General features: G+C 36.1%; 1 protein-coding gene across 1 annotated transcript in view; it reads right to left on the bottom strand.

Annotated features, from left to right (window-relative positions):
• The window catches only part of mtus2a (microtubule associated tumor suppressor candidate 2a), a 107,636-nt gene that overhangs the window by 5,646 nt on the left and 74,913 nt on the right, over positions 1 to 27,077 (bottom strand). Inside the window, exons 5-9 of the mRNA XM_056467624.1 lie at positions 13,644 to 13,802; positions 8,153 to 8,251; positions 4,633 to 4,910; positions 930 to 996; positions 628 to 842 (exon numbers count right to left, since the gene is read on the bottom strand). Coding sequence (XP_056323599.1) covers positions 628 to 842; positions 930 to 996; positions 4,633 to 4,910; positions 8,153 to 8,251; positions 13,644 to 13,802 — 818 coding nt within the window. The remainder of the gene's footprint in view (positions 1 to 627; positions 843 to 929; positions 997 to 4,632; positions 4,911 to 8,152; positions 8,252 to 13,643; positions 13,803 to 27,077) is intronic.

Raw genomic sequence — 27,077 nt, 5'->3', positions numbered from 1 at the left:
GGGTTTCCCCTCAAATAGTAAACTATTTAAGGCTATAGAGGGTGATTTTGGATACAGCCACAGTTTTATTAATGAATCCATCTCAAATAATTAGTTCAAACATATTAATAACAACCTGCTCTGGATTTGGTTTAATTGACAAAACAGCAAAAGAACAACATTATGACTAAAATATAAATTACACAATTTTAACTTGTTAGTTGAACACGCTAATATTCAACAAAACAGCACTATAATATTGCTTGCATGATTTTACTTAACTACATCATATCTTATAAACATAAAAACTCTGACAGGCATATTTTTTGCTTTCATGACTTTGAATTTAAAAGACATTATAACAAATAGACTTCATCACACAGTCAGTATTTTCCTCTCAAGATGTGTTTACCCATTACCCATGCAATGTGTTTGTTTGCGAGGGATGTAGTGTAGAGGATAATGGCAACTTGCACATCATTAAAACAATTTGCCATTTCCATTACTTGTTTCCAGTGTAATACTTCCAAATGCGCATTTAAACAGAATGATGGAAATAAAGCTATTTGCATGTAGCTGCAAATATACTAATATTCATCAGAATGCTGTGTAAGTTGTGTTTGCTCTGCTCCTCAGGTGATGTCAGACCTGCTCCTGGTGCTGTGTGTGGAGCTCCTCCACTTCTGACTGATGCTCTGCTCTCAGATGATCTCTGTCTGAAGCGTGTCGTAACCTCAGCTTCTCCTCTAAGGTGGCCAGTTCAGACTCCTGCTGCACCTGTAACTCTCTGAGCTCCCTCTCAAAACACTCCTCCAGCTCTCGCTTCTCCTTCTGAAGACGCTCCCAGCGGGCTGCATTAAAGGCTGAGGAAATGAGTAAGTGAATTAAAATAAGACACAACTAGATGGTAGTTAACCTGGTGGTACAACGATAAACCTCACTGAACTCACCCACTTCATGCTGAATCCGACTGAGTTCCTCTGACAGCTCTCTTTCCTTCTGCTCAGCACTTTCACTCTGAAACATTCACACACATATGCTTTTAATTAAATATTTTATGGTAAATGCAACACAGGCTCATTGTGAACACGTACCCCCAGTATACATTTCTGGAGAGCGAATTATAGCCAGAGCTACGTATGGCTGCATTTTGTCTTTAAAACCTACGCTATGGGGTGGTATGATGCTGCCGACAGCTTCTGTTTCTTTTCGAGCTACTGGCTGGGAGCTTACCTCCATGTGGATGGCTTTTCAGGTGTTAGGCTACCAGTTTGCTCTGTGGCTTGACGCGAACATTGGGGTACTTATGACATAGAGAGGAGTTGACTGCAACAACGTGGCTCGAGTCTGGCAAAGAACGATTCCAGAAAGCAGGTAAAACAAAAACAAATTGAAGGCAAAAAATAAAATAAACAAGTAAATAACAGGGTGAGAACGTGGTAAGATCTGAAAATGTGGTCAAAATCAGGTTGCCCCAAGGGCTTTTCTTTTTTTCTAGATTGTGTTTGAAAACACTGTTAGTTGGGTTTAGGGAAGGGGTGGGCACTGGTCAATTGGTACTTTTGAAAACACTACTGGTTGGGTTTAGGGAAGGGGGTGGATGGGGTTATCGATCGGTTGGTTGGTCGGTCGGTCAGTCAGTCAACAGCGGCCTCTGGTGGATTCACATGAGAAAAGCAGGCTCGAAAGGCACTTGTGAGAGAAATTTGAGATCTGAAAAAGCATACACAATGGTTTCTGGTGGATTTGCGAAACGTAAAAAATTTACCTCCTGAGACGTATTTCGCGCTGTCCAGAAATGTATGCAGGCGTACGTATCTATAATGAGCCTGGGTTGGATGAATACGTCATTGCAAATTAGTTTAAGAAAGTAAGTTACCCATGTTTCAACATTTCTTTAATTAAACAACTCAATTTAAGTCAATTTATTTAAGTTGAAATCCCTTGTACATGTTATTTGATTCAAGAATTAAGTAAAGTTTATTTATAAACTAATTTCGAGATGATCACATGATTATAATTGAACACAGCTGGTTCTGCATTAACTATATATGATCCACCAATCAGACGACTCCTAACCCACTATAAAGAGTCAGGGTTTCTCACTAGAGTCATCTTCAATTTGAAGAATCCCCCCTTCCACCCGTACTCCTCCACCTTTCCCTTCATAGGGCAGCACATGCAGTGGCCCAGTGATTAACACTGTTGCCTCACAGCACAAACGTCACCGGTTCTCATCCTTTTTACAGGCTGGCTTTCGTTTTTGTGCGAAGTTATCAAGTTTTTCCCATGCTTGTGTGGGTTCCCCCCGGGTTCTCCGGTTTCCTCCCACATTCCAAAAACATGCACTACAAGTTAATCGATCAATCTAAATTTAGCACTACAGTCAAACTTTCATCCAGCAGCATATCTCTTCAAAGCAATCATTTTCTGTTATCAGCTCTTTTTAAAAAGGGGGAGTTCTCAAGAGCTACCTGAGCTCAAAGCTCCCCTCTCGCCCTGCAAACGGGAGGGAGCCCAGGGCTCAAGGACCTTTTGAGCTCAGGGCTCTCTTCCGGGACAGCATGCCCAACTTGCTTATAATCAATCATCAGCTAAGTTGGAACTCTTGAAAAACAGAATTTTCATTGAATAATGTATCTTCTAACTGTACCCCAAAACCAAACCAGATATTTTGTCCCAATAACTGTACTGTTTATAAATATTTATTATCATTAGACATATTTCCTGCCGTTTGTAATCATATTTATGGTTTATTTAGTCACTATTAATTTCATCTCATGGCTGGTTTCTAAAATGCACGTGATATCAGGTTTTACTGTTTTCAGTTAACTAAAACAAAATATATATATTAAAATATATATTTTGTCAGTTTAAATAAAATAAACACAGTTTAAATAATAAAAAAAATGAACAACCATAAACAGCTTCTAGTGCATCACAGACATATTTTTACAGAACCGAATGTTCATTTACATTAAAATGCTTCATACCGAGTTACTTTAATAGCTTAAATAATGGTTAATTATAAAATAAAAACCTGTAAGAAATGAAAACTAATATTGTGTCTGTAAATGTAAGATATCCAACAAGAAACAAATCCATACAGATATATATGTATAAATAGAAGCAGTGCTGCAGCTAATGTCTGCTATGCCAGGCTGGCGATGAAAAGCACTATGGAAACTAATAAAATGTGCTTTTCATCAAAAGACGTGGGAGGAGCAGGCAGGTTACTGACACACAGCTTCAATCCGTAAAACCTTTCACAGCTAAACAACAGGCAAACAGGAGTGTATGTAGAGGAGAGCAGTGCAATTAATATTAATGTGATACTGTGTGTGTGGGCATTAGGCTGGAACGTATTGGTTCTCAGATTTTGATGCATATTTTAAGCTAGTGACCCCTCACCAACGTGTTTGAGTTTGTGTGGAATATGCAGAAGCAAATGTGTGTGTAATTATACTGTCAATTCTGAGATTGACATTTATGAACATATCAATGTAAAGGTGCAGCTCCACTATTGTTTTCAGCATTGAACAATGTGTTATAAATGGAGTTGTTTATGTTTTTACAGTGATAAGTTTATTATAAAATGTTAAAAATGATATTGCATTACTTATTAATTATGATTTCTAGTTATTTATTTATTTATTTTATTACTGAATAAATGAGGAAATTCCCCTTGGCAAATTTAATGTAATACGGTTTGGTATATATTTGGCCCACAGCCCTCAATCAACTTTGGTTTTTGGCCCTTTATAGGAAAACGTTTGGGCACCCCTGTTATAGACGGACAATTAATTTAAACGTGCAATAATAGACAGCAGGGGGCACTGCTCTTCTATAAACACCCTTTTACATGATTTATTCATTACAGCATATGCTTTAATCCAGGACGGCAGCATATGTGATTCAGTGATCTGCCTGTTGTGATTCTGTGTGTGAGCAGTGACTCAGCGCTCAGCTCTTGCACACTGTTACCTCATCCCTCCATTCATGATAGATCAAGCTTGTCATTACTCTTTTTTATTTTTTTTATTGAGTGTTCAGTTTCCAGTGATTGTGTCAGTTCATGAAGGCAGTGTGTTGTAAATGTAGCAGCTCCTGGTGGTTGAGGCATTGGTGTGGTAAACTAACATTGTCTCATGGCAATTGAAGACCAAAAAAACATCACTGTGCCCTTGAGCAAAGCATTTGATGACTGGGTTTGTGCCAGGAGGGACGTCACTGTGTATCGTGTTGGATAGAACGTGTTCTCTTTGCTAAAAATAAAATTACCCACCAAAAAATAGAGTTAAATAAAGCAATTGTTTTGTTTAATAGTTTGATATCTGTATTATGATTCTGAAATGGAATGTAGTAATTGCATGTACAGTATGCCTAGTTATATTACTACTATACTGCTACTAGTAGATTTTGTGTAAGTGTGTGTATCACATATACATAATAAATATATATAATTCACACACATATTTTATGATAATTACTCGCGAATAATCTTTGCTCAGCACTAAATATAATATAATATAATATAATATAATATAATATAATATAATATAATATAATATAATATAATATAATATAATATAATATAATATAATATAAGTTAGATGAGTATGCTGGGTTCAGCTGACTGCTTAAATAAATCACCTTGATTGAGAAGTGCTGAGTGCAGATGATGAAGACCTCCAGCCCCGTGTTGGTTCTCTTCAGCTCAGTCTGAAGGGCTTGCAGTTTTCTAGTCTGATCCTCATAGCGACCCTGCAGGATCTGCAGCTCCTCGTGTCTCTCTGCTTCCTCGCGCTCCTTCTCTTTCTTCTGCTCTTCTTCTGCCTTTTTCTTTTCCAGACCTGGGGAGCCAGAGCGAGGCAATATCTGCACGCTTGATCCTCGGACCGCCACTGTTGTCCTCTGTTGCCTCTGAAGGACTAAAATGGGAAACATGAGAGAAAGAGCACTAAAAAATCAATTTCATTAAACTTGTCCCAGAACAGCCCTGTGTGAATGCCAAGACGCCCCAGGGAGTCCTGTATGCTTAACAACCATGAAACTATTTACATAAAGCTTTACCGTAATTTCTAAACCTAACTGGATTACTTCAGAATCCTCTATAAGTAAAGCAAAGGGACTACTTAAAGTTTCCTTGTGATGCTAAAATGAGGTATTTGAACCAAAGCTAATGAAGCAGTGCATAAACAAACCATAACAAATCTGAATGTTAATGTATAATATTGAAAAAAAAATCACAATACATCTTTTATAAAGTAAATAATACAGTAGATTAGTCATCCCAAGACAGATGAAACCATCATGAAAGTAGTAGAGGTATTGTTAAAGGGAACATATCATGAAAAGCATGACTTTTTCTTGCTATAAAAGAGCTATAATCTGATCCACAATATGTATACCACCCCAGAAAATGTGGAAATTTTCAACCCATTTACTTTGTTTTGGTAAGCCCTTTTCTGGAAGCATTTAGAGAAAAAGAACCACTCAGATTTCACTCTTCTAGTGAAGATCTTATTATGTTTTACTACCTCTCAATCTGCACATTTACACCACAGCGTCACCGCAGAAGTCACCATTTCTGTTTACTCGCTAAGGATTAGCAGCTAAAGATTTACAATTTCTATACTGGAAAATACGTTGCTAATGTCCTGTTGTTAAGAATATCTATGTAGTCCATGTTATTTCATTACTTGGCTTAAATAATATATATTTTATAATCAGTAATAGCGTAATGTTTATTTGCAAAGGCCATCAAATTATAACAGAGCACTAACAAGCTAGTAGATGAGTTTAATGAACAACTACAAAAAGTCCTGGTTCAGTCTAGAATTCGTAACCACTTCCCCTACACTCTGGTTTTAAACATGTAAGGCTTTAATCCACTATTAGTCATGCCTGACATTTTTCCTGTGAGGGTTGCTTGCTTTGTTTTTTCTGGACTGTAATAATAGTGTATTAAGATTCAACCCTTTTCTGGAAAGCAGGAGCTCATTTGCATTTAAAGAGACACATAAAAACTGCACTGTATTTTGAGCTAAAATTTCATCCACATAATCTTGGGACACCAGAAATGTATTTTGTATCTCATGAAAACATGCATACTGTCCCCTTTAATTGTTTATGCCAGTGAAGACCTTGATCAATTGCTAAAAAACTAGCAAACACGTAAATAAGTTTGCAATCATTAACATAAAATCATTTTATCATAAGCAAGCCAAATCAGTGCTCATGGTATGCTAATGATAATAGTGGCTAATGTTTTTTGTCGCTGCTGCAGCTGTGTGTTAGCATTCATTCCACAGTGAATTCAATAAACACACTAAGCCAAATGGAACGACAGGATGATTTACGGCCATCATTACTGTAGAAACTAATCTTCTGAAAAAAGACTCATCTACGCAGACCTGCTAATTGCTATGATGGAGTCATTGTTGTCCTCAGTGTTGAGTGTGCAGGAAATTTGTTCATTAATGACAGGCATCAGCTTTTTTCTATGCCTTTTACTGACAGTTTAGATTCTGAATTAACCTCTTAATTCATTTTCGCAAACTATGCATGTCTCATATAGCCCTACAATGCATATGTATACCATGTAGGGACATGGAGATACACTATTCAAAACATACAAAAAATTACATACATTAGACAAAATTTGTAAAAAATAAAATAAGAGGTCACTTGAGAATGTCTCTGGATTTACAATTTATAGTTTCAGAATTCTTTATTGGGCACCCTCTAGCTTTAGTATGAATGAAACAGAAATAACATTATAATGTATGCTCGAGGTTTCAAATTCTGCTCACTGTCCTGGAAAGTTTTCTAACCTGCTTCAGCACATCTGCCATTTATTCCAGTTGCTGTGATAAAAGGCTCTAAATGCTTCACCACCTGTATCTCCTCATATAGCCAGGACTCTTGAAAATATACAGCGGGGAAAATACTTATTGAACATGTCATGTTTTTCCTGGAAATAATATTTCTAAAGGAGCTGTTGACATGGAATTGAACCAGATTTTGGTAAAAACCCAAACAATACAAATAAAAATAAATAAAAAAAAAACGGACAAATGAGTTATGTGTAATAACAATGAAATGACACAAGGAGAAAGTATTGAACTACTAAAATGTATTTAATACTTTATTTAAAAGGCTTTTTTTGGTGATGGCAACTTAAAGACATCTCTCAAATGGAGAATGAAGTCACATTAATTGCTCGGGTGTCATTTTTTTCACAGACTTCAACAGAGTGTAAAAATCTTGATGGTTCTGTGGGTCTCGTCTATCAAATCTGATCTTTAATTTGTATTTTCTATCAGATTCAAGTCAGGTGATTGGCTGGGCCATTCTACAGCTTTATTTTCTTTCTCTGAAAGCATTTGAAAGTTTTTTGACTGTGTTTTAGATCATTGTCTTGCAGAAATGTCCACACATTTGGACTGAAGGAGCAGATATTCATTTAAAATGACAAAGGGCAGAGGGTTCCTAAAGAACATTGAGAAATTTCAGCTGCTTGCTGGGCTTTCACTGCCTTTCTTATTCCCTGTGACATTTCATTTTATTACACACAACTTAATAAGTAAACGAATCATATTTTGTTTTCTTTGCATATATGGATTTTTTTGGTTGTTACCAACATCCGGGGAAAATTTAAATTCATCAGCACCTTTAAAAAACTCTTTTTCTGAGAAAAATATTTCAATACTTATTTTCCCCGGTCCATACAGTATGTTAATAACACAAAGACAACCAATGCCCTGTGCATATTTCTTGTGAAAATGTACCAGTACTACTCAATTAATAAAACATTATTACAAGCTTACCATTCTGAAGTGACTGTAGCTTTAAGGTGAACTAACCATTTTAAGTCCTTCAAGAGAATTTAAGCTCTAATTTGGTTCTTTGATGCCCTAAACTAGGAGTATTGCTTTATTTTGTTCAACATTTCAGCTGAGCTTGACCCCAGTGGCCAAACTGATTGCATCGTATATGAAATACCCTCTCATTCTAAGTGTGTGCGAGAGAGAGAAAATAGAGAGGGTTACAGTGCCAGACGTAAGATGAGATTTATCCAATAGCATCATCTAATGGCAGCACTGTACTCTATAGAGCAGCGGGGGACGAAAGCAATATCTTAGCTTCATCTTTGTCTTGGTTGGTTTACCTGGAGATTGTGGTTTAGGAGACACTACAGCGAGTCTCTTAGGGGAGGACTGGGATGAACGGGAGCCATCTGAACTCTTCTGGAAGTCCTTACGGGATGCTGTGGATAAAGAAAGACAAGAGTTAATGGCAGTGTGTGGGTATTAACTGAATTAAAGGATATTCACACTAGGGACACATACAGTACAGCAATCTATGAAAAGGTTTGTAACAGTAAACCCCTTCCCTGACTCTGCTGCTTGTATCGCTCTTCCCTTCCATGGATCATAATATAGTCTCAGTGGTCCGTGGATCGATTCCAATAAGAGGCAGCCAACCACAAAATAACGCAGCTGTCAGGGTCCGGCTGACATGGACTGGAGGATATGACATTCAGAGAGGCCGCAGGCGTCTGTGGACCAGCACTTACAGTACAGAATATAGTTCTAATATATATAAAAATTCATGTCCATCTCACAAATCCCAGGTCTGTCAGCCCATGGTAAATAGAAAAAAAGTGTAGAATATATATGTTTAAATATCCCTTGATGTGCATGATAATTTAAAATATATCATTTTCATTTACATTCATAATTTAAAATATATGAAAATGCTAATGATTATTTTAAACAGTTTTATTATTATAAATAATAATAATAATAATAACAACAAAATTAAGAAATGGCATAGACATAAAGGTTTCACACAAGAAGGTGAGAAAATGATGACAGTACTATTTTTTGTATGGACTTAAATTTAAAAAAATATTACAGAAATATGAAATTGTTATGGCGTCACGGTGGCACAGTGGGTAGCACGATCGCCTCACAGCAAGAAGGTCACTGGTTTGAGTCAGTCGACATTTCTGTGTGGAGTTTGCATGTTCTCCCTGTGTTGGTGTGGGTTTCCTCCGGGTGCTCCGGTTTCCCCCATAGTCCAAAGACATGTGGTAGAGGTGAAATGGGTAAACAAAATTATCCGTAGTGTATGTGTGTGAATGATTTTGTATGGGTGTTTCTCAGTGATAGGTTGCAGCTGGAAGGGCATCCGCTGCGTGAAACATATGCTGGATAAGTTGGTGGTTCATTCCGCTGTGGCGACCCTAGATTAATAAAGGGACTAAGCTGAAAAAAAATGAATGAATGAATGAAATTGGTATTTTAAATTTTGTTGGTCTGTGTTGTGTTTTCACCAGTCAACACAATGAAATGTAATGTGGGTCTATGGGGGTCTACTCACTCTTTTTTAAAATTAATTTATTCAATTAATGTGTTCAATCAACAGCCCTACAATAAATTATTAAATGTATTAAATTATTCAAGGGCTTATGGATGTATGCATATTTCTTGAAAACTGAATGATCTTTTAAATGTGGACTGATCCGGCGTTTTATTTTATTTTTGCAAAACTATGTTTTGTTATGACTAATATATACTTACTGAAACTGATTTAAAAGTATAAATCTAGTATATTTTTTGTTACCAATAATATTTGACAGTTTTTGTAATAATAGTCAAACAGCTGGATTTGACTGTCAAGAAATGACTGAAAATGGTTATGCATTTCTTGTTCCAAATCTCGCAACAGAAGGGGGTGCGTATGTTTTTGGGGTTGCTGCTTTTGGCTTACTTTCACCCAACAGAGTGTGCGTGCGCACACATCACATTGCAACAGGATCCCAGGGCACCTAATTACTGGCTGCTCATTTCGACATGCAGCAGACAGCCATAGACACCCCTCTAGAATCCCAATGGACTCCCTCCTCCCATGGACCCCATTTCTATCCTGCACCCCATGCTGAGAAAGCACCTACGGCTTCACAGATACCAATGCATCATGGGTGGGTGCATAAGAGTATGTTTGACTCTAGTGTGGTGGTCTAGTATACAAGTAAAAAAAACTATGCTTTGGATATGTTCCTTTCAACATGAATAATATGACAGCTGCACAGGGTCTCTGATCTGTTTCAACAGCAGGGTCTCATGAATGTAGTCACCGCTTACTACCTAGACAGCATGCTAACCCTAAATCGGTTCGCCATGATGGGCCAGATGCCCTGGCAGCCTTTTTGTCCCTCCAGGGTGCTGGAGAATTTGTCAGGATGACAAAGAGGGAAGCAGCAGGCAGGGCTTTATGCTTTAGGATCTGTGGTTAAGGACTGAAAATGGGACAGAACTGATAACAACACTTGAGACAGAGGGGGACAGGTTTTAAAAAAAGAGGAGAATGAAATGGGAAGAATAGAAACAGGGATTCATAATAGCCTCATTATGCTTTTGGTAGGAGGAAAATGATTGGTTAAAAGGACACAGACAAGCTCTGATAGGCCTGGCTTTTGTGTATGGTCAGCATCAGTTGTTTTAATCGAATGATTGCATCTCAGTGATCAGCCTAATTGAGCTGACATAAAACGCGAAATTAAGCAAATGTATGGCATTCAGTTAGTGCAAATTTGATTGAGTATTCAGTATATGGATGCCACAATACTCTTCAACATACATATTTATTACCTTCCGAACTGGCTATGGGCATGTTTTATTGCCTGTCCATGTGTACACAAGAATTCATTTCATGTAATATGCATTACACAAAAATAAAAATAGTAACGACTTTTTTTGTCAAACCAACTGTTGTAATAAGAATCCACATAGAAACACATTAGTATAAACTAATATGCTCTCCAGTGACTGTGCAAAGTCTAATTCAACAAGATAAACAATAAACAAGCAGCCAGACTAATTTCAGTACAATAATACTTCAACCTGAGTGACCTTCAACCAGCATTACAACAAGCATGCTTCAACAAGTAATGTACACACTTCAAGAAGTATTAATTGAATCTATGTATATATAAAAACATACACTTAAGTTAGTACTGTACCGTACAGTATATACTGTATATTAGTATGCAGTATGTACACTTGTGTGTTTCAGTTAGAATGCCTTATAAAATGTATGATATTTGGGTTTTATGCACTTCAGCAAGTATGCCCTACAAGAAATATGCCCTAAATAAGACTAATTCATTATGAAGCCCTACAACTAGAGTGATATTTTGTGTTGTAACAAGTTCTATACACAGAACTGGATGCACTGTGTATTTTAAATATTGCACTTTATTAGTTTATTAATTATTTATTAATTTGCATCAATGAGTGTGAACAGCACATCGAAGCAGACTCTTTCCCTGTGCTGGGCTTAAGATGAATGAGTACAGATGGCCTACTTGCTGAACACTGAGAAAGGGTGTTTCTGCTTCAACTACAGTGTGCATTTCAGTCTTGACTAAACATAGGCTGCAGCGTCGCCCCGACTGGACCATCCCATTATTCACACACATGGAGGAGATTAATGTCTTTGTTGAGGACACAGGCAGGGAGGTAGTGCTGTTTACTTATTCCTGACAAGTACATGCTCCGCTTCGTGTTGGTGCGTCAGCGAAGGTCTATCTTCAAACTGAAGCTAGTGTCTGAGGATTCATTGTGACATCTGACAGGTCACATCCGACACTGGAGTAAGCATGTAACCTCTATTTCAGAATTCTAACTAAACTCTAAAAACTAAACTTGTAGTGCATACAAGTTTAAGTGCTTACCTTTACAGTAAGTACCAACTAGTGCTGCACAATACTGGAAAAATCTGACATTGCAATATTAATACAATTTCAGCAGATGACTTGAATAGCTCTATTTAAGATGAAATCATTAACTTTGATTGGAATAATGATGTAGAGGAGTGAATCAAAGAAATTGCAAGTGTAAATAAATAAGATAGAGCAAAGATAAAAGTGAAATAAGTAGTCAGATATTTAGGTACAGTAATACGATACGATATTATCATTATATTTTGCCCCGATTATGAAAGATCACAATAAAGAAAACTATCCACAATATATTATGATATTTGTAAATGAAGGGGAAAATGCATAAAAAATGTATAAGAGTTTTTATGAGAAATTTTTATTTATAAGAAATTGATATGTGTTTGATCCGTCACTACGACAAGCGCGTGTTGCCTAAGTCGTAAATGGTTGCAGTGCAAGGTTAATGAATTAGTTCAGATCTTTTGTTCCTTTAAATATTGATACTTGGTTACATCAATAATGTATCGTGGGTGGAATTATCACAATAAACCAGCATCCATATTTTGTCCTGGTTCTATTATTGAATAGAACTATAATAATCCCAACTCCACATTGTAGATGCTGTGATGTGACTTGTTGACGATGCTTGTAAACAGTCCTACTGTACAGTATATAGTAGCTTTATTTTGCATAATTGAGACATATTCAAGTAGTGTAGCCTGTTTCTAGTGTGTACTTGGTGAAGCTCATACTTGTCGGCAGCTAGCTTTCACATGATCGCCCCACTGAAGCTAAGCAGGGCTGCGCCCGGTCAGGACCTGGATGGGAGACCACATGGGAAAGCTAGGTTGCTGTCAGAATTGGTGTTAGTGAGACCAGCAGGGGGTGCTCAACCTGCGGTCTGTGTGGGTCCTAGTACCCCAGTATAGTGACAGGGACTCTATATTGCTCAGTGAGCGCCGTCTTTCTGATGAGATGTTAAACCGAGGTCCTGACTCTCTGTGGTTGTTTAAAATCCCAGGATGTCCTTCGTAAAGGAGTAGGGGTTTAACCCCGCCATCCTGGCCAAATCTGGCCACTGGCCTCTGACCATCTTGGCCTCCTAACCATCCACATGTCATAATTGGCTTCATCACTCTGTCTCCTCTCCACCAATCAGCTGGTGTGTGGTGTGTGGTCTGGCGCAATATGGCTGCCATTGTGTCATCCAGGTGGATACTGCACACTGGTGGTGGATGAGGAGATTCCCCCAAAAATGTCTAAAGTGCTTTGAGTGTCCAGAAAAGTGCTATATAAATGGAAGGAATTATTATTATGATTAGTATTATTGGTGTGGTTGAAGATCAATCTAGTTGTACTGCATTCTAATGGAATTAGTCTTATTCAGAGCATACTAAACAAGCGGCTTACTGACTGAAATGCATACTCATACTCATTGAAGTGCGTTCATATTGAAACATTCTTTTGGTTGTGCACACTACTGTAGTTGAAGTGCATACTATTCTTGCAATATATTGTATTGAAGGTTCATTTTCATACTAGCTGAAGTGCATATTTGTAGGAAGCATGCAATTCAAATGCTTGTGCGCCTCTTGAAGTGCATATTTGTTTACACACAGTGCTGTACTACTATATATCACTATAGTTGTTTCATTTTTGTTAAGTACACACTTGCAGTGCAAATGTATAGTGTGTGCATTCTTGTGAACTGCATGCTTAGCACATAAATTTACAGTATGCACTTAACTACAAAGTTTTTGTAGTTCATACTAGATGAAGTGCACACTAATCTGAAAGCAGCACTCTAGCTTTAGTGTATGTATCATTCTTTTTGGAGAATGCTATGTCTTTCATGTATGTCATGTAGAACCATGTATACTCATTGTAGTACAGCATACTGGCAGTAAATATGAAGGTCTGTTCCACTTACACACGGGTGAACTTCGAGGAGGAGGTAGCAGGGAGCGGCGTACGGGTGCAGGAGTGTTTGGGGGTTGAGGGGTGCTGCGACAGGGTGCCCTGGATCCATCCCCAGGTGGTGATGTGGTGACACGGTGAAGCGGTGGCTCATCATTTACACTATTGGGACCTGAAAAATTAACCAAAAAAAAAAGTAAATGTTTACATTTCAAGAAATCTGCAACTGTAACCAGTGACATTGCATGTCAACAACATCATATACTTGTTACTCTATTGTATACAAGTTATTAGGGTACTGAAATCACTTTCCAGTGCACACTCACTTTTTACTTTAGTTCACAAATCAGACATGCAGGGTGCTGAGGTACTGCACACACAGTACAATGATGTTCTGGATATGTTGCAGCTATAGAGCAGATGCTTCAGTTTAGAACTCTCCAACTGAGGAAATTGTTTGTAGTTTTGTTTAAAAAAAGAAGGAAAATGAGCATGATTTTTGCATGATCAAGTTCGTTATTTTAAATATCAGTTGGATTTATCCAGGCGCAGCAAAGTGATAATAGATTTATGATAATGAGCTGTAATATTTGTGCTTATCATTCTTTCATACATTTTCCTTTGGCTTAGTCCCTTATTGATCAGGGGTTGCCCAAGCGTAATGACTCGACAACTATTCTGGCATGTTTTTTACACAGCAGATGCCTTTCCAGCGCAGTACTGGAAAACACCCATAGACTCTCAAATTCACAGACACACTCATACACTACATCTAATTCACCTATAGTGCATGTCTTTGGACTGTGGGGAAACCGGAGCATGCAGAGGAAACCCATGTGAACACAGGGAGAACATGCAAACTCCACACAACTCTAACTCAAACCAGTGACCTTCTTGCTGTGAGGTGACAGTGCTAATCAATGAGCAACCATGCTACCCTATTTGTGTTTAAATTGATTTAAATGTTAAGACCAAGGCTAGTAAATGTCTCCTATAAACTTCATTTTAAAATTAGACTAACACCTTAACATGAACACTAAAATCTCACCACACAAATGTTTTTTTTTCCTATTAGAAAATATGTAAATATGAATATTGATGCTTTGACTGGCAGAGGTGTGAATGTACAATTAGCGATACCTAAAGCAATACTTATATATCGTGAGGAGATCATCTGCGTTTTCACCCTCAGTATAGGTTGTGTTCCAGGGATGGGGATGCCATCAATAAAAATGATTCAAAGACTTAACTGTGAACACCTCTAACCCCAATGCGCTCTTTCCCTTTTTCCCCCAACTTGCCAAAATGAGACCCAATTTGACAGCTACAGTTTGAATATCTAAGAATGTCTTTTTTTGACTCTGCAATTGAACTGGATTATATTCACTGAGCATCTGACTGGTCTAGATGCTGAATACTATGGGTCATCGTCTTGGTCTCTGATTTACTACAAATGCTTAATCAGACTGAGCTCATCTCACTCGGCTTCTGTCTGAGCACATTATTCATTATCTGTGGTGGACAAGAATTCATCTACCTGATCATTAACCTCACAACTGAACCCAGTCCAGCCATTCAGCCCACTCCAGACTTAATCAATAAGCACAGCCCAGCTCGATATGGCCAAATGCTGCAATAAATTCAGAATTACTTGCCATGTAAAAGAACAAAACTCATCTATTCAGTGAGCCATAAGAGATTTCACAAATCGCGTATAGGTACTTTTACATAAGTCCTTTGGAAGACACTTTCTTCTCAACTAAACTTAGTTTGAGACTGTAAGTCTTAGTAAGGCAACACCATTCCCTGTCACCAGGTTATCACTCTGATTTATGAAGTGCTGAGAGAGGATTTCAGGAGAAATGCTGACAGTACACTGTCATAAGTGCTTTTAAATACCATATTTTATAACACTAGAGGCATCAGCCGACAACTGACATTAATTCAGAGCTTTTTGCTAGCATGAAATATATAGCCTTTCAATGACCATTGCACCCAACGGAATCACTTACTTTCATCTATACTGCAGTAAAATGCAGTTTGAGGCTAATTTGATATGGGTAAAGATCTGGAGGAAAGTTTTTGGCACCAAAAATGGAGCTTCAGAAACAGCAGGAAACGCCACACAGCCCTGCAGCTCTCACAGCAGGGGATGTTAAAGTGCGGAGCTGCAGCATCTGATTGGCTGCTTGGAAAAAAAACTCACTGCTCATTGGTGGATTTCCCCCCAAATCTCTGTGAGAACCAGTTAACTGCTTGCATTGTGTGGAAGTGGGTTAGTAGCACAGAGACTCAATCCTTAAGATTTTTCACAGTTTCATCAGCACTCCAGATTTACATAATCACCCAAATGATGGGAGCTACAGTATGCACTCGTGTGGGTTGGATCTCATGCTGTGCACCTAAAATATCTACTATTAAAAGTTTGTAGAAAGCATTCTGGATTACTTTTCATGAACGAGATGCAAAATATGATTAAAAATGCGTAAAGAAAATAATATAAACTTTTTTATTATATTTAAAATGAATATACAGTATATAAACATGTACAGTGTAAATGTTTATTTTATTTTAAAGTTTAATTAACAAAATTAAACACACACATATAAAATGAAATACTCATTTACAAAAAAATATAACAGGCATGCAAGATATGATTAATAATGTATTATTTAACAATTTCAGTTCACAACAGGTATTTCAAAACTTTAATAACTTTTCACCCACTTTGATGAATGCAGTAAAAAGTAAACTTTAAGTATATTGAAATAATATTTCATTAAAAATGATTCTATCCGTTACAACACTGGCAGTGCAGTGACACAGCATTACAGGATTTACATTTTGATCTATGATGCAAAGACATTTACAGTATAGCATCTGCTGTCTCTAGTTGACTAAATCTTTGTATTTGTCTTTGTACACACACACAGCAGTCTTTTTGCACCCAATATCTGCAGGTTTCTACACTTGCAATGTTGTAATGCTTGAGTTGTTGACTAATTTGATTTTAATTGAGAAAACTGTAATAAATGAGAGTGAAATTGTTTAGTTTCCAAAAAAAAAAACACCCACAAAACTGTCCAGTAAACATTGGCAAACAAGAAATTGACTTAGATCACATTAATCTTCTTTAAAAAGGAAAATGAGCTCAATACATTAAAACACCACATACACAACCACAGAGTCATAAAATACAGAGAAGCAATTCTCACATGCTGAATTTAAAATGCTGCTGACATTTTGAACATAATGAAGACAAATTCTCAGCTTAACTTGAGTAATAAAAATGTAGAATTCGGTTTGAGCTGAATAATGTATTTTACAGTGCATCAGAGGGAAATGCAAAAAAAGAGAGACTAATTTAATGTGGTGCTGGTGTGGATCAAATTCAGCTTGTGAAGCAGGCAGAACCTAACAATCAACACTTTTTGGTCTTCTGGCTAATAGAGACATATGTATTGTGAAAGGACAAAAGCAAAGAAAGGATTTAGAAATGGAAGAACGCAATGTATCGGTACGAAAGAGAGGATATGAACATAGCCGTAGCTTGCCATTTGAGCTGCAATAAAATGAAAAATGCATCAGTTTAGGTTTTCATATTTTTCATTTCTGTATCTTTTCTTTGTACATCTCACATTTTGACTTTTGAGCTTGTATGCATAATATAGACTGTTAAATGAATTTGTTTGTTTTGCAGTTTCAGCAGAGGGTTGTAAAAGTACACCATAATCTATTATTATTAAGTTATTCCAGCCTGATCTCACGAGGAAATGTAACTATTATACGTTTTGTGAGTTTAGTTCCTAATTCATACAAGTTCATGCGAGTTCAGTCATATGAATATGAAAGATTTTTAAAAGGAGGCGTGACATCTTACCCCACACCCCTAAACCCAACCATCATTGGGGATAAGCAAATCGTATTAAACTGTACGAATGAGGTTGTACGATTTCATAAAAATTAGCCACTAATTCAAAAAGTTATGAATTATCATGAGACAACATTGGTTATACATTTTTTATTTATTAAAGTGATAACTAAGACATTCAATAACTTTTGTTTTCATTGAAAATTATATTGTTATCATCTCTGTATCAGCTAAAAAAGCATGTTTGTGTGTGTGTTAAAAAATGAGAATGTCATGGACATGCCTCTAAAGTGTCCAGTCTAGTGATTGGACAGGTCAGGGTTGCAAAATTACAACATAATCTATTATTATTGTTATCCATATTTTTATTTATTTAATTAAGACATTTAATAATTTTTGTTTTCATTTGCATTTTCAATATTCATTATGAGCTTCTAGGACAAGCTATAAAATAGATGCATTTAGGCCTATTTCATCTGATGAAAACAGATAAACAGTGACTTTCATTTTTCCTGTTCATCAGCACACAAAGCAGATGAATGTATGATTGTGTTTTTGTTAAAATGATAACACTAAAACAGGACCTCTGTGCTTCAACAGCCAATTATGAGCAAACTAAATATTACAAAATAGTATAAATTTTGAACAAAACACATCAGAGATAGTTAAACTTCTTGATAAAAAAGTACATGTTTACCAATCATTAACTGTCCTTGACCCTTGGAAATATATTTTAAATTGTTTAAGTGTGCAAACAACAGCAGCCTAAACAACAGAACATTATTGGCTAATTTTAATTCAGTCATTTCTAGAAAATGAAGATAATTAAAATAAATGTGTTGAAAGTAAAATATGTTTCACTAAACAAAAATAAAGAAATAACTGCATCAATGAGCCAATCATTTTTATAATGGGCCCCACAAGTTCAGGATGATGGCAGAACAGCCTGTATGCTTTTGTCATGGGATGTCATTTTTCACTTTTTCGGTAAAAGTAACCAAAATCATATATATATATATATATATTGTATTACTATATGTGTGCCAGATGATACAACTTAACAATATTTTGCTTCAGGGAGTGAATATACAGTGCTGCAAGCTACACCAATAATTGTATCCCACATTAGACGCCACAAATAGACAAATATTCGATAGATTGGGAAAGAGATAAAAGAAGGCATATTGAAGATTGTTAAATCACTGATGACAGCACCAAAGAAAAAGAAAAAGTAAAGCAAAAAGATGCAAAGAGATGAGAGTGAGCTCACCTTAAGCATGTGAATTGAGAAGGGATGAAAGTGACAGAAAATATGATGGGACCAGAATGTTATTCCAGCACAGAAGGTTATTTCCCATCTAGCAACATTCAAAAGGGCACAGAGAGAGAGAGAGAATTGGGCCTGGCGAACGCTGCAGTGACCCATTAAGAGATGGAGCTTGCAATGCATTATTAAGCACTGAGCATCAGAGGTGCTCCTGAGGACGTCTGAAAGTAAACATTATGCAAATTCAACCCCTCCGCTCACAGCCACATGTCAGATCGGCTGCCACTTCAGCACCATTAGGACATGAGAAATACTGATTCACTGCTCAGCACTGCGCACAGAAACTGGACAGAATACAAAACTGCCATTTGCAGTATGTGAACCACATTATTAGTAGTGTTTACTAGGTAGTGTGCATAGTACAGGTCTCAGTAGCATTTATTAAGACATACCACATTATGCAGTGTGCACTAGATGATGTACTACAAAAATATACAAAATCCCTAATTTGTGTGAACAATGCTCCTAGCGAGTGTACTACAAAACAAGTACACAAGGTAGCATGCCTTAAAATATTATGTAAAATTATGTAATGTGCACTATAATGCAGTACAGTTCACTAAATACTAATACTATTGTTCTTATTATTATTTTTAAGATTATCTTTTGCCATTCTTTATGGTAGTGACAGTATGCAAGTAAGTTGGATAGAGCACATTGGTGCTATATTTTGGCAAACTGCCCACGAGACTTACCATACTGAAAAATACTAGAATATTAAGCATGTGCTCAACATATCACAATACTAGTACAAAAGTAGTATAGATAGTCAACCTGGTAAAGTTTAAAAGATTAAAAATGACTCCAATATGTAAAATACAATAGATAGTGTACTACAAAACTAGTACATAGAGTGCATGTGTGCTGGGTAGTTAGGAATACGACAACATCAGCATACATATATTATACAACATCAGCTGTGTTCTACATAGTACAAAAAATAGTGTGCAGTATGGCATTAAGTAGTGCTGAAAAAATAAGTGTGAAGTTTACACAGGGTTGTGTGACTAAAACACAAGGAAATTTCGGTAGTGTAGTACAGTGCACTAAACAGTAGTATATAAAGTGTGTGCTCAACATAGTGCAAAACCAGTACAAAAATAGTGTGCACCATTTAGAGTAGTATATTATGAAATCACAAAGTGGTATACACCAAAACACTGCCACATTATGTATGTGCACTAGATACACATACAGGGAGTCTTAAAATGTCTTAAATTTCAAAAAGAACATTGTAGTTCTTAAATGATTTTAAACATGTCTTAATTTTAAAAGTTGTCTAAGAAAAGTTACCTAATCGGGCCAACACCCATCCAATCACCAACAATACATCTCAATATATATATTTTTAAAGTATATATTTAAGCTTTTTATTGCAAAGATATATTTATTTCACAACAGCTGTTAGACATTTTACAGCAAATTCCCTTAATTAAGTTCCCTAATCAGAAAAAAAAATAAAATAAATAAAAATTACACAATTCCTCATGATAATAACAGCAATATTTCCCTTACACGATCTTCCATTTACACAAAAACTATTTGAAGAAGTAAGGGGGAGTAGACATAATACTTAAGGTTTTATAACAGAAACACATTAAAGTTGAATAGGAGTTATAATCAAAACCTATACTCAAAATTATTCATGCATTTTTCCTCATAGTAAATATTCTTTTGACAATGCTAAACTTAAAAAAATTAAATAAAAAGGACATTACTGTTATGTTGAAGGAAAAGGTGTATACAACTAGAGTTTTCTTGACACATTAAAATATGTGTTTAAGAAATAACAACAGTTGATTTTTTCCAACTCTATTGGCTATTACAAAAAAATCCCTAGTGTTAAGCCCGAAGCATTCTAAAATTTAATTCATAATGGTGTTAAAAGAACCTTAGAAAGTCTTAAATTTGACGATGAAACTTGCAGAAACCCTGAAATATAAATCTATCCACTAATAATCAGCAGACCACGTTTAAATTCCATGATTCACACTAACAGTACATGTTTAAGTAGGTGCACTAATGTTTTGTCACATCTGTTTTTTAACCATTTATAACATTTTAGAATACACTTTTTACACATTTAATCTCTTTAATTAAACAATCCTAAATTATGTAATGGAGCACAGTACATTCAAAAGAGGGACAAAATGGATGTATTGGATGAGGAGGCCTGGCAGTGCTCTGAGAAACGCACTCTCGCTCACTCTCTCTTTGGGAGGCTTAAGAGGGATAACGGAAGCGGAAACTAGCTGAAACAGAGAGCTGGAGAAGGCTCAGGATTTTGAAGGAGAAAAGCCTGGTCTGACTCCTTATCTACAGATATAAAAATCCTGTAAATGCTTTCATGGAAGAAGACACAATGGGATTAAGAAATGTGAGGTAATTAAAACAACACTGCTCAAGGCTCTTGAGGCCATAAAACAGATGCAAGCAGGTTAATGCTAACAGCCTAATATAGGCAGGCACTTTTAAAAACCATGTGTTATATTCATGTTTAAGATTAATGCTTATGATATATGAATTTGATCGAGTATGCATGGCTTGCCAGCACTAGTCATGCATACATTCTCAGAAGCTCTTAGCTAACAGTTTGGCAAAGTTCTGTGCAAACCTTCTTCCAGTAGCATTAATAGAACACTTGTTCAAAGTTATATCACCCTTTTTCCTCATCAGCATTTTAAATCATTTTCACAAAACTTGCATGTCCCCCAAAATATCTTTGTATGAATATCTGAACAAACAATATATCAAATAAAAGAACAGAAGCTCAGCTTTCAAAATCAATAACATTGAAATTCAGAAGAATTTTGAGACTATAGGAACTGAAAACTTACATAAAAATAACTTTTAAGGTTTACAATTTAGAACCACTTGTTTGGTTAACAAAGCTACATGTCATAATACATCCACTAAAAGATATAATATTAGAGATAAAATATTACCGTACAAGAGGGGTGCCTTGTGTAAACTGTGGCCACCCCAATATGATTTTGCTGTTGATGTTATTCATTTAATGTACTTACGTAAATTCACAATATTTCAATAAATAAATAAATAAATACTGTAAATAGCAGCCACTAAATTATTGTGGATTGATTGGTGCCACTGATTCACTGCCCCTCCCCCTCCCCGATCATCGTTGACAGCACGCACACACCTTCAATAGACAGCAATGGCAATTTAATATTTACCTTAAGGTACATTAATAGAAGTTGTATTAATAATATTGTGGCTAAAAAAGGAATATGAATAAATTGTATTATTAGAGTCTGTGTAGTGAGTGTGTGTGTGTGTCTATAGTAATGCCTTTTGTTCATTTGTTTGTTTTATTAATCAATCAGTTATTCTTCATTAATTTCAGACATGGCATATCTTGTCTTGTGCCTCGAGACAATCCTGTCTCGGAGGTCTGCAGACAATTCCTTTGTCTTCATGCTTGGTTTGTGCTTTTGACAAGAATGATCAGTGGAAACAGAATGTACCTCAATTTAGAGCTTCACGGCAAAGGCTGTGAATACTTATGTACATGTGATTTTTCAGGTTTTTTATTTTTAAGAAATTTGCAACAATTTAAAAAATCTATTTCACATTGTCATTATGGGGTATTGTGTGTAGAATTTTGAGGAAATAAATGAATTTAATCCATTTTGGAAAAAGCCTGTAACATAAGAAAATGTGGAAAAAGTGAAGCACTATGAATACTTTCCGGATGCACTGTACCCTTAGAAGGAACTGAATGTTAATGTTAAGACCCGTTAACACCAATCACATTAACAAAAAACAATAACGATAAAGATGTCATTCTAAAAATCATTCTGAATAAAAACAACAGCAGAGTTTAGACCACAGCTATAATGATAAATGTGTAGAGAATACCATTAGGATCTCGTTCAGAATGATTTCTTTCCAGTTAATAAATGATAAAATACTAACAGCCAGTCAAAATCTATTAAAATATAAAAGGGCTAACATTAGCTCACTGCTTGATGTCAGGTCCCCTTTTCAATGATAATGAAAAGATATTGAATCATGAAGACAATTGTTTATACCTATATGATAAATGATATTAATGATTACAATAATGATAAATAACATGGAAGTTTTGCAAGCCAGTTTAGCAAACTGAAGTTTTAAAATAAAAGCACCTCACCTTAGGCATGTGATGATAACTGTTTTCAAGGTATACCGCGGTTTGGAAAAGTCAAAGTTTAAAAACCGTAAAAATTTCTGTAATACCGTTCCTAAGGTATGTGTAAGATTTTTTATTAAATTTATGTTTTTTTTTTTACTTTTTAGGAGAAATCTCTAGCAGAAAAGATGCCGCTTTAAATTGTAAAAAAAATCTGTTTTTGAAATGAACTTTTTACCCATATTTTAGGGATGTAATGAGAATACCGCGAAACCGTGATATTTTTATCCAAGGTTATCATACCATCAGAATCCCTACCTCACGTATTAAGTATAGTTTTTGTGTTACCTTCTTTGAAAATGCTCGTGAAAAATTATTTGTGATTTTAAAATTCCTCTACTCTGGCTGTGATCACTAAATTCCCTGTTTGATTAGATTACACGAGCTGGACTTACTGGTCAGATGCATTAGAAACGTAGCACACTGGGGACATCTGCTGGTTACAAAGGGGTAATGCAAATAGTAAAAATAAATAGAACGTTATAATTTGCTTGTGGACACAAATATAGATAGTTACATTTAAATTTACAGTTATCATCCTTGGTGTGAACAGCCCATTAATGTAGAATCTAGTTATTGTTATATTCATTATTATGGTTATCATTCTTAGTCTCAATGGGGCTTTACACTCAGCACAGCACTGCTGAGTTTATGAAGACAGGAGCCCAGAGACACTCTATGGTTTAAAAATAGAGGAAAAGTTGATTAGCATATGAGTGCACAGTAGGATGATCCAGAGCTCAGCGGTTCGGTGTGAGTGTGAGTCAGCAGCACCCAGAGCTCAGACTGCCCAGCGTGAACCTGACAGTTGGAGAGATGAGGGATTTACATGCACACTTATTAACCATACCAATGAGACGACGACGCAATCTAGAGCAACAAACCTGGAGCGCTTTCAGTGTTTGTGAGTGTGTGTTAGTGTGAGGAACCATCTGTTCTCAGCAGTGTGTGTGAGTCAGAGACGGACTGGAGCGATGGCATCTGTGCTCTCACTCCTCCTCCTCTCCACCTCTCCTCACTTTCTACACCTTCCTACTTGCGCTCCATCTCCGCTCTTACAACGTATTCTGTGCTGCACTTCCATACGCTTTTTAAAACTAAATTGATAGGTGCGCTGGATAGGTGTATAATACAGAGCAGTACTCATCATTTTTTATGTTTTTAAAAAATCATGTGTGAGACTGTGTGTTCTGTTCTCTGTTTTTGCATGTTTGACTATGTCAATCAACTGTCTCACCTGTGCAATTTAAATTTCCCTAGGGATGAATAAACTAACCTAACACAACCTAATAATAAACTAACCTAAACTAAAATAACCTGTACTAACCAGTTGTGTTTAAAAGGCAAATCTCTAGCACTGAAAAAACGTGTACAATTGAATTTCTTGTCTTAGACTATGAAATTATAATTAGCATGTACAATTCCAGTACAGTACTTTAAAAATTAAAAAGTATGGCAACTGTTTGGATGATTTACATTTAGAAGCTATATGTATCTGGAGTATTTGAGGTTATCTCTAATATGATTAATATTTGGTATTTAATGAAGTAGGGTTGGGCCGATAGAAGATGCCATTGTCCATCGCTAATGGCCGATAGACATCACAATGCTGAGCCGGCATGGTGATCCTCCACCCCGCCCCGTCGCAAACCTCGTGAAAAATACACACTGAGGCCCCGTTTACACTAATACAGCTTAGTTGTAAAAATGGCATTTTAGAACGAAAATGATCCACATCCACACTGACGTTTCATCTAGCATTTCTGAAAAGCCCTCCTTCCACACTATACCACTGAGAACGAACTTCACGTGATCACACACAAACACAGGCATACGCTGCAGCATACGTGCAAGTCTGAGCTCCAGGCAGTCAGCAGCCGGTGCTCTGGGCACAAAACCCTAGAGAGCAGTGCATGTCAGACAGTTGATCAAGGATGTACTGCTGGATCGCGTCTCACTATAGTTGTTTAACAGGATATTTAATTAATCTTATCTATATCTTATGACTCTTCGGATATCTTTCGCTTTCACGCTTGTACTTAGGGAAAACCTCAGATACTGTTGGTTGGTTGCTGTTAGTTGTGCACCTTTTTTACCAACCAAGTTTGTCAACGCCATTATAACAACACATATCACTCTGCCTATTCATGCCAGAGTTCCACGGAAAAAGTGATTGACAGATGGTAATTTGTGTGTAACTTATCTTTGTTTATTTATGATTTGGTTATGGGTAAAATAAAGACCACGTGGGTCCGGTAGTTGAAACGGTAGGCTACAAATAATTAATTTGTTATGAATTCATTAATTATTCATAAATAATTAATTCACTGCTGCCTACGACGACGATGCCATCGTCCATCGCGATGTTTCACATTAGACATCGTACGATGCCAAATTGGTCGACATCGCCCAACCCTATAATGAAGTAATATTAATGAAATGGCATTGCCAATAGCACAGCAAAATTAATTAACTAAAATGAAAACTGAACAATAAAAAGCATATCAAAAATATTATAAATAAACTAAATGATTATAATAATAGAATATAAATCATATTAAGTAACTTACAGCACTTTACCTTAACCAGTGAACATTTTTACTAGATATACTACTATAGTAACATTTCAGTACAGAGCGCAAATTGTGTGCAAAAAATATATTAAATATAAATATTAAAAATGTAAACTAACTAAAATGATAAACATATTGTTAACATATTTTACAAATAACTAAATACCATATAAATTACCATAAAATAACACAAGTAGTGTGCATAATGTAGTGTGAATAAAGTAGTTGAGTAAAGCAGTAGTCAACTAGTCAGAGTAGTTCAGCAGTGGTTGACTAGGTAGTGAGTATTTCAAATAGGCATGGGGCGATAACTGTTTTCAAGGTATACCACGGTTAGGAAAACTCAAGGTTTTAAAACCCCCTAAATTTTCTGCTATACCATTCCTAAGATATATGGAAGATTTTTTTATGACAATAGTATCTCCAGCAGAAAAGATATCCAAAGATGCCATTTTAAATTGTAAAGAAATGACATGTTTACTGTTCTAAAATATTTTAAATGGTTCTCAAAATAAAATATATTTTGTTCAAAGGGAAAAAAGCTTTAGTTTTTTACCCAGAGATTTAAAAAGAACCCTTTTTAGAGCAGTAATCACAATACCATGAAACATTGATATTTTTATCCAAGGTTATTATACTGTCAGAATCTTATACCGGCCCATGCCTAATTACAAAACAATCCAAGAACACTATTAATAGATTTGTGATATGAAAACACACATTCACTTCATCACTATTATTATTCTTTCTCTTATTTTCTCCTTTTCTTTTCTCAAAAGCTGCGTAAGTGGTTCAATTCCCCAAGCGTAGAAAACAATGCTGATCTCAGACAATGTTCACACATGTTCTCCTTAGAGATTGTTTTCATATTAATACCTGTCCAGATGGGGAGCTGGATGTTTCATAACTCACCTTGAAAACATTGTTACGGTGTACTTGTATATACCTCTATTAGAGAGATCCATGAACCGATTCAGAACTGCTGAAAACCCCTGTATGAATGAGCCTAGAGCTGTGTTTGTCCACATTAGCCAAATGCCAAAGCAATTGGTTCAATGTCATTAGTACAGCATAAATGTATGCAGCAGAGCTCACACTGACATCACCTTCAAGCAGCATGTCTGTCAATTTGGTGAATTTGGGGTAAATATTCAGATGTGTTGCTGTTAGGTGGTCTTTGAGTCTGCTCAATGTGATCCAGCTAAAAAAATGGCTATGGCTAAAACATTAATAAAATCTGAACAACATGCAAAGCAAAGTCAAATGCAGTATTTAGCAAAATTGTGTTTCTGCTGAGTATTGTGCATTTCGCATGCTGTAGATAGATGTATATGTTATATAAGTATGAGAGGACTAATAGAATAGAGCACTCAGATTCTGTGTAGAAACACTAATGGAACGGCCATTGGTTAAAGTGACAGCTGATGTCGATCTCTACCTGTGCACTATTTCAGTATCTGTACTTTATTAAAATTCTTAGCAAG

The sequence above is a fragment of the Danio aesculapii genome, chromosome 10, assembly GCF_903798145.1.
Source record: "Danio aesculapii chromosome 10, fDanAes4.1, whole genome shotgun sequence".
NCBI classification, from domain to species: domain Eukaryota; kingdom Metazoa; phylum Chordata; class Actinopteri; order Cypriniformes; family Danionidae; genus Danio; species Danio aesculapii.
The sequence above is the reverse complement of the archived record's forward strand: the minus strand, read 5'-3'. Positions and strand labels throughout refer to the sequence as shown.